The sequence below is a fragment of the Fukomys damarensis genome, unplaced genomic scaffold, assembly GCF_012274545.1.
Source record: "Fukomys damarensis isolate Sample0158 unplaced genomic scaffold, DMR_v1.0_HiC HiC_scaffold_23, whole genome shotgun sequence".
Taxonomy (NCBI): Eukaryota; Metazoa; Chordata; class Mammalia; order Rodentia; family Bathyergidae; genus Fukomys; species Fukomys damarensis.
In genome coordinates this window covers 18,214,667-18,223,769 of record NW_022900935.1, presented here as the reverse complement: position 1 = coordinate 18,223,769, position 9,103 = coordinate 18,214,667, and the positions used below count along the sequence as shown (strand labels likewise).

Below are 9,103 nucleotides of genomic sequence, written 5' to 3'. Positions count from 1 at the left end.
CGCCCGCCCTCCCTGTGCGCAGCTGGAACCCTACATGGATGAGAGCTTCATCTCCAGAGCCTTTGCCACCATGGGGGAGACCGTGATGAGCGTCAAAATTATCCGAAACCGCCTCACTGGGTAGGTGTCTTTTTCGTCTTCCCTCTTCTCCCTTAATGGATCTTGCTGCGGCTGTCATTCAAGAGAGTGTAAATATCGAAAACTCAGGGTTTCTCTCTACTTCTGGTAATAGAAATCGCAATGTTGTAAGGGAGACAGACTGGGTTTAAAAATTACTGTATTTCTGCTCTGTGACGTTGGGTAAGTTACTGGACTGTGAAAATGGGAATAATAATAGCACCTACCTCATTAGTGAGGATTAAATTAATTCCTTTCTGCATTTAGAATAGTGTTATAGCCGGGGATTTAGTTCAGTTGTGTCGCCGCCTGCCTTGCAATCGCAAGGACCCAAGTTCAATCCCCAGTACCAAAAAAAAAAAAAGCGTTATATGTTACATGCTCAGTTAATAGCAACAGATTATAATCTATTAGGTAATAAAAACTTTTTAGTTTTTTAAGACAGATTCTCACTCTGTTTCCCAGACTGGCCTCAAACTAACACTGATCTTCTTGCTCCAGTCTCCTTTTTTGTTTTTGTTTTTAGAGTCAGTCTTGCTGTTGTAGTTCAGGCTGGCCTCCAACTATCGGTGATTCTCCTGCCTCAGCTTCCTGAGTGCTGGGATTACAGACATGCAACACCACGCCAGGCTTCTAGTACTTTTTTTGGCAGTACATGAGATCGAACCCAGGACCACAGGATCTTGCACTTGTGAAGCAGGCACAAACCCCACTGAGCTAAATCCCTGGCCCCTAGTACTGACTTTTTAAAGAGATTGAGAGTAGTTTTTGTATGTCATGTCCTACGTTCTGAATTCATCTGTTTCCTTGTGGTATTTTACCTGTTCTATCGCTAGTATTTCTTATGAACTAGTCGGTGATGGTGAACCTTTCAGAGCTTTCAAAAATAGCCAGCTGTGGCACACATGCCATAGGTTCGCCACCCCTGAAATAGATGTTAGACCTAAAAGCTTGATTTGATTCCATTAAACATTCTTGGCAAGAGTACTTCACAGATGATATAGTACATAAACATTCATACAGGAAGGTTTACTGATTGTGCCTGGGACTGGCCAGCTTGGCAGTCCTTATGTTCATTTTGTGAGTTATATGTCCACTGGAATATGGCAGCAAACAAAAATAGTATGGGTTGTGATTATAGAAAGACATTTCTCCTTTCCTTTGGGCCAAGACAACTGGATTAACCGTTCTCTTCTGTTTGTTTTCTTTTCAGGATCCCAGCTGGCTACTGCTTTGTAGAATTTGCAGATTTGGCCACAGCTGAGAAGTGTTTACATAAAATTAATGGGAAACCCCTTCCAGGAGCCACACCTGTAAGGACATTGAGATAATGACATGTTGCCATTTTTATTGTCATTGATTATCATCACTTACTGTATCCCTACTGTATACTACTTCGTTTTATTTAATCTTGTAACCACCCTATGCAGTAGGCGTTGTTATCTTTGATAGACCAGGAAACTGAAGCTCAAGGAAGCAAAATAACTTGCTCAAGGCAACAAAGGTAGCAAGTGATAGAGCCAGGATTCAGACAAGATTGGTTGCTTCCAAAACCTCCCCTTTTTGCTCCGCATCACTGCCTCCCTCCTAAGATGGAAGATTTGAAATGCTAGGTCTTTTGCGTGATCAAGAAACTAGAACAGGCTGGCAGCAGCAAGAACATATTTCAAGAGAGTTACATTCTGCTCTTCCCACAGTTATTTTAGCTTACAGCTGCACCAGCTGGCACACCTGGGCTCATAGAACCATGGAGCTGGCAGTGCCCTTAATGGTCATCCGTGCAACCCCCTCATTTTATACAGGAGAAAAGGCTGAGGCTTAGAGAGGGGGAGATATTTTGGCCAAGGTAATTTATTTCAGTTTTTTTTCAAATATTGTTTGACTCTTGAAACACTTTTCTCTGTTTTAGTGTGCTTGTTTTTAAATTTCCAGGCAAAACGTTTTAAACTGAACTATGCCACTTATGGGAAACAGCCAGATAATAGGTAAGTACAGAGAAACCCCAAGGTAACATCCAGCTTCAGAAAATGCCTAGACAGTGTGCCAATCACTGCCAGGAGGAGGATGGGGAGTCAGGTTTGGTTGTATTTGTCCCCTCCTAAAGGAGCACGTCTTTCCATTTCTCCATTGCTGAACCTTCCTGGGGTGTCTTATGCCTTTTTTTGATCCCACTTCTAGCCTTGCACCATTAACTCCTCACAGTATAGAGGTTTTATTTGGTAAGAACCTACCTGTTGTCCCTAGGTGTGGTTGTGCATGCTATAAACTCAGTTACTCTGAAGACTGAGAGAAGCGGATCACAAGTTCAGTACCAGCCTAGGCAATTTAGTGAGACCATCTCGGGGAGAGTTGTACCCAGTAGTAGAGCATCTCTAGGTTCCATCCCCAGTACTGCAAAGATAAAAGAATAAATAAGAAAAGGACTGGGGATGTAGCTCACTTGGTAGAGCACTTGCCTAGTCTGTACAAGCCACTGAGTTCAATATCTAGTGCTGCAAAAAAAAAATTACCTGTCATAGCAATGTAAATTGATATCATTTCAGTTTACTATGTGAAAATTTGTGGAGTGTTTTTGTTTCATGTTGTTTATTTACTGTACTGGTACTAAGCACCTTTTTTTTTTTTTTTTTGAAGATAGTCTCTTACTAATTCCCTATGTTGTCCTGGCTGGGCTCAAACTAGTAGTTCTGCTTTGGCATGGCAAAGTGGTGGGATTATAGGCCAATGTCACCACCAAACCTATATGAAAATTGTAAAAGATCATCAGCTCGGGATGGTGGGACACCTACACGTTCCTGTAGTTCCAGCACTCTGAGAGGCTGAGGCAGGAGGATAATGAATTCAAGCCCAGCCTTAGCAATTTAGTGAGACCCTTTTTCAAAATGAAATATAAAAATTTAGCTCAGTAGGAAGGCCCTGACTTCAGTTATTTTTTGGTTCTTCTTTTGTGTTTGTTTGGTTTTTTTTTTTGAGACAAGGTCTTGCTGTGTATTTCAGAACTCACATGCCAGACAGCCATGGACTATATGCCAAAACCCTGTCTCAAAACAAAACAAAACAAAACAAAAACACTCACATGCAGGGGATTTAGCTCAGTGGCAAGCACAAGGTCCTGAGTTTGATCCCCAGTACCAAAAACAAAAAAGCAAAAAACAAAAAATCTCAGCGATCCTCCTGCCTTAGGCTCCCAGGTGATGAAATTACAGGTGAGTGCCACTACGCCTAGCTTTTTTGATTTTTTGATACAGGGTCTCACTTTGTAGCTCAGGCTGGCCTTGAATTCATGGTGAAGCCCAGACTGGGCCCCAACTCTTGGTGATCCTCATGCCTCATCCTCCTAAGTGCTAGGATTACAGATGTGTGACAACATGCCCAGCATAAGTTGTGGGGTTTTTTTTAGAAGAAAAAAGGCTGGGGATTTGGCTCATTGGTTTCAGTGCCTGCCTTGCAAGCGGAAGGGCCTGAGTTCAATTCCTGGTACCAAAAAAAAAAAAAAAAAAAAAAAAAAGAAGAAGAAGAAAGAAAACCATATATAAAACCTTATAAAAGTTTTGTACCTGTTGACCCTGTACATTTACTTTTTAGAATTTATTCATGGATATATGTAATATTGAGGACATTAGCCTCAAAAGAAGTAATATATATAATGGTAAAGTTGGGAGGAAAACTATATACCCTAATAACAGAGAAGTGGTTAAATTACAATATGTTACCTAACTAGAAGACTGTGTATTGGTTAACTGGTCATGTTGCAGAATATGGATGGGTCAAGATATTAGGATATGGTTTTAAGGATTTTTTTGTTTTTGTTGTTGTTTTTTTAAGAGATTGGGGCTCACCACGCATGGTAATGCAAGCCTGTTATCCCAGCACTCAGGAGGCTGAAGCAGGAGGCTCACTACCAGTTCAAAGCTAGCCTAGGCTACATAGTGAGTTCAAGGCAAGCCTGAACCACACAGCAAGGCCCTGTCTCAAAAACCCAGAAACAGTTCAGTCCCTGGTGCCAAAAAAAACCAACCCAGAAACAGGGCCAAGGATTTAGCTCAGTGGTGCCACTTCCTGCCTCGCAAGCACAAGGTTCCAAGTTTGATCCCTGGTACCCACCAAAAATCCCTGAAACAAAGCAAAAAAGCTAAAAATGACAAAATGTTATGTGTTGTATTCAACTTTTGTAAATTCAGAAGAAAAATCAGAAAAAAAAAATTCGTATCTATTTATAGCGATTGCATTTAAATGGTTAGATTATTTCTAATTTTATTTTCTTTGTGCTTTTGTATATTCTAATTGAAATAAAAGGGCAACCTGGCCAGGGATTTAGCTCAGTGGCACTACGCCTTCCTCACAAGTGCAAGGTCCTGAGTTCTATCTCCAGTACGGAGAAAAAAAAATCAAAAGGAAAAAGAAAAAAAGAGAAGAAAAATAAACAGAAAGGGCAGACCCATTTGGGACCCCTCCTGTCTCTCAGGAGCTATTCTTATTCCCCATTCCTATTTCCCAATAAATTATTAAAGAATAATTGAAATTACTAATAATAACAAATATTTGGTTATTATTGGTACTAGAGCTTGAACACAAGGCCTTGTACAAGTTAAGCAGTCTTATGCCATTGAACCATACCCAAACTCATTCATCTGTTTGCATAGAATTTTTTTTTAAACGGTCTCACTTTGTAGTTCAGGTTGACCTTGAACTATAGAGCCTACGCTGGCCTCCAACTCATGGCAATCCTCTTGCCTCAGCCTTCCTGCTGGGGTTATAGGGGTGCACCATCACACCCAGCTAAAAACTAAAATATTTATTATTTAGCCCTTTACAGAAAAAGTTTGTTGATCCCCGTTTAAAATTTTGTGGATTTCTTTTTAACTAGACTTTAGGTTTCAAACAATGACCAGTTTCAGGGGCCAGGGATGTAGCTCAATGGCACCATATCCGCAAGGCAAACACAAGGTCCTGAGTTCAATCCCTGGTACCTGGAAAAAAAAAATCAATAATAAATTTTCATATTCTCTCTCTCTCTCTCTCTTATTTTTGTTTTTTTATTTTTTATTTTTTATTTTTTTGGCTTTTTGAGACAGGGTCTTACTATGTAGTTGAGTCTGACCTGGAACTCACTATATAGCCCAGGCTGGTCTCGAACTCCCCCCAGTGGTCCTCCTGCCTCAGCCTCCCGAGTGCTGGGATTACAGGTGTGTGCCACCACGCCTAGCACTCTCTCTCTCTCTCTCTTTCTCTTTTGTGGTGCTACTGAGGGTTGAACCCAGGGCCTTCACATTGAGCTACATCCCAGCTCTTTTTATTTTTTATTTATTTTTTTGATACTGGGTATTGAACTCGGGACCTTGCACTTGTGAGGCAAGCAGCGGAACCACTGAGCTAAATCTGGCCCTCAAAAGAAAATTTTTGTCTTTTGTGCTCTGGATGTGCCCCTGACTCACTTCTCTATCTGTAGTCACAAATACTAGAAGCCAGGCAGGCAGGCACTGTTTATTGGGTGAAGAATTCAGGGCAGGGGGCCACTTCCATTTCCAGTCCTCTTCTGTCAAAGTGATAAACAACTTAGAACCTGGTTAAGCCTAGTAATGTACGAGGCCCTGGGCTCTATCCCTTGCACAGCAAAAAAAATCCCACAATCTAGTTAAGTAGACCCATCAGAAGTGGGGCTCCTTAAGGCGGCCCTGGAGAAATTTACTTCGAGTAGGCTAGAATTGCTCTGCAGAGCAATATTTTCATCTTTGTCACCGACTCTTGCTCTCTCCTCTCAGCCCTGAGTACTCCCTCTTTGTCGGGGACCTGACCCCAGATGTGGATGATGGCATGCTGTATGAGTTCTTCGTCAAAGTCTACCCTTCCTGTCGGGGAGGCAAGGTGGTTCTGGACCAGACAGGCGTGTCTAAGTAAGGCTCTCCCTGCCCTTGCAGCATCTTCTCCCCTGGGGGAAGTGTTATAGAGAGGTGGTGAAGCAGAGGCTTCAGAGCCTAGGCTCAGGAGCTGAACTGCCTGGTTTAAATCTCAGCTCCAGTACTAGCAAGAAATGGTGCTGTAGGCAAAGTACCAAGCCTCTCTGCCCCCTTTCCTCATCTGTAAAATGGGGCTAATAGTATCATAGGACTAATGTAAGGATTAAAGGATATAATCACATAGGAAGTGCTTTGTGTTTGCTCTTCTATTGTTACTGAGCCTTTCAGTTTAGTTAGAAGTTTTTCATTTCAAAAATGAAAAAATCTCAAGAAAGGCTTTTTTTTTCCAGTTCTTTTGCAGTGTTGGGGATCAAACCCAGGGCCTCACACATGCTAGGCAAGTGTTCTACCCCCAAGTCACATCCCCAGCCCAAAAGAAACTTTTTTTTGGTAGAGGGGATTGAACTCAGGACCTTGGGCTTGCAAGGCAGGCATGGTGCCACTGAGCTAAACTCCTGGTCCCCAAAAAACTCATTCTTGATCAGCATAGTAGTCATAAGCTTATGTTTTGGGAGTCTGAAGAGGTGTATTTGAATCCTGCTTCTATTATGTATGACTTTGGATAAGTTATTAAACCTCTGAACTTTGACTACCTCAGTAAAATGTGGATACCACCTTCATGTAATTATTGGATGGTTTCACCTGATGTGGTAGCACAGACCTATAATCCCAGCACTCTGGGAGGCTGAGGCAAAGGATTACAAATTTGAGCCCAGCCTGGGTAACTTGTCTACTTAGCTAAATCCTGTCTCCAAAAAAAAACAAAGGTAATGCTAGAGATGTAGCTCAGTGTGAAGGCCCTGAGTTCAATCCCCAGTATGGAGTGTGGGGGTGGGCGTGGGAGATTCAGATAATTTGATGAAATAACCCTGGGAAAATGTTCAGCATGGTGCTTAGAAATAAGTGCTCATTAGATGTTAGCTGTCATTAATTTATTCCTTGACTAGACTATGATCTCAGGAGAGCAGGAATTGGTTCTAACTACTGTGTCCCATGCCAAGTACAATACTGAGCATTCAGGGCAATTTCTGAAAACATTTGCAGAGTGAACTTCTTCAACCATTACTACTACTACTACTATTAATATAATGGTAATAATTTGTTAACCTTCCAGTTCATTGGGAGGGAAGCTACTTTTTGAGAAGAAACCCCATGGGTGAAGGTATCAAAAAAAATGGTTCCTGGGCATGGTGGTGCACGCCTGTTATCCTAGCACTTGGGAGGCTGAGGCAGGAGGATTGCTGTGAGTTCAAGACCAGCCTGGGCTTCATAGTGAGTTCTAGGTCAGTCTCAACTACATAGTGAGACCCTGCCTCAAAAAACAAAACAAAACAAAAAAGAAAGAGAATGGTGAGGGCCAGGCATTTAGCTCAGTGGTTCTGCGGCCTGCCTTGCAAGCACAAGAACCTGAGTTCGATCCCCGGTACCAAGGAGAATGGTAAACTGAAAGTGAGGATTCCTACAGATTTCATCATCATCATCCAAGGCTTGAATCCCACCACTGTGTGGACATTGACATTGAAGGGACTCGCATCCCTTCCCGTAGCTTGATGGACTCCCACTCCTCAGCTACTCTCCACTCAGCATTCTGGTCCACATTCCTGCTCTTTCCTCTTTGCCTAACATCCATTCTTAGATTTGATTTTTTTTTTTTTGCCCTGTAGGGGTTATGGTTTTGTGAAATTCACAGATGAACTGGAACAGAAGCGAGCCCTTACAGAGTGCCAAGGAGCAGTAGGACTGGGGTCTAAACCTGTGCGGCTGAGTGTGGCAATCCCTAAAGCGTGAGTCTCACAGGGAGGGGAGAGGGAAAGGGCCTCAACCCACTTTAACACTCCTTATGTGTTGGCCAAGAATCAGCACCCACTTCCTGAAAGGGAAGCTGCAGGGAGGTTTAGTTCAAGTCACAAATACTGATCGTTCACTTTTTCCTCGGCTGGGTGCTAGGTGTTAGAAATGAACTAACATAACCTCACCACTCAGGAAGCTTAGGGAATAGATACTGGGGAAGGCAAGTAGATTTCAGTATGAGTGGCAGCAACAGTAGAAAAGCTGTTTGGGTGTACATTCCTAATGTCCCTCCTCTTTCCTCGGTAGTGCCACTGTTGGGAATTTGTCCATAGAATTAGTAAGAATTGAGCTGAAGGATGTTGGTCAAGGTGGCCTGTAATTCCAACACTAGGCTAGCTGAGACATGAGGATTTTGCCTTCCAAGCCAGCCTGGGGTATTTAGTGAGACCCTGTCTCAAAAAAAATAGTAATTAAAGAATTGAGCAGTAGGGGCCGGGGATTTAGCTCAGTGGTTCAGTGGCCTGCCTTGCAAGTGCAAGGACCCGAGTTTAATCCCCGGTACCAAAAAAAAAAAAGAATTGAGCAGGAAAAAAAAAGTTACATCTAATGGTAGCTTTATTTATATTAATGAAACTTACAAGGCTCCTGTGAAAGTCCTTTGCTATAGGAATGGCTAAGAATTAAATCCAAACAGGGCCAGGGATTTAGCTCAGTGGTGCCGTGCCTGCCTTGCAAGCGCAATGTCCAGAGTTCCATCCCAGTACCAAAAAAGAATTAAATCCCAACATGTAAAATATGTAACACTAGGAGTATTTTATTTTCAAATGCTCCCTCATCCACGGTAGCTATCTGACATCTCTTCTGCCTTCCCCCAACCTTCACATAGTCTCCTTTAATTTAAAAAAGTGTGTGTATGTGTGTGTGTGTGTGTGTATACATGTATACACATATACACATATATCACTGTTGTAGCTGTTATGCTAGGTAGAAAACCCCTTTCTAGATAGAAAATCCTTTTTCCTTACAAGTCCAAGCAGATTCCTGGTATAAGACATCTTTTCTCTGAATATCATCTTTCATCCTTAAGGCAGTGGTTCTCATCAGGAGATGATTTTGCCTCCCAGGGGACATTGGCAATATGTAGGCATTTTTAGTTATTAGAACTCAGGATGTGCGAATGGCATATAGTGGGTCGTAGCCAGAGATGCTGTTAAACATTCAACAATGCATAGCCCCCA

The 9,103-nt window shown here is 42.3% G+C and overlaps 1 protein-coding gene across 3 annotated transcripts in view; it reads left to right on the top strand.

Moving 5' to 3' along the window:
* Positions 1-9,103, top strand: part of Trnau1ap (tRNA selenocysteine 1 associated protein 1) — a 19,038-nt gene that overhangs the window by 608 nt on the left and 9,327 nt on the right. For 2 of the 3 annotated variants that reach the window (XR_004518546.1, XM_010632216.3), the window contains exons 2-6: positions 23-120; positions 1,331-1,430; positions 2,050-2,102; positions 5,880-6,011; positions 7,739-7,858. Coding sequence is in view for 2 of the 3 variants with exons in the window: in XM_010632216.3 (XP_010630518.1) it covers positions 23-120; positions 1,331-1,430; positions 2,050-2,102; positions 5,880-6,011; positions 7,739-7,858 (503 nt within the window). In the remaining variant the exon portion in view is untranslated. The remainder of the gene's footprint in view (positions 1-22; positions 121-1,330; positions 1,431-2,049; positions 2,103-5,879; positions 6,012-7,738; positions 7,859-9,103) is intronic. The other variant, XM_010632221.3, reaches the window with a different exon arrangement.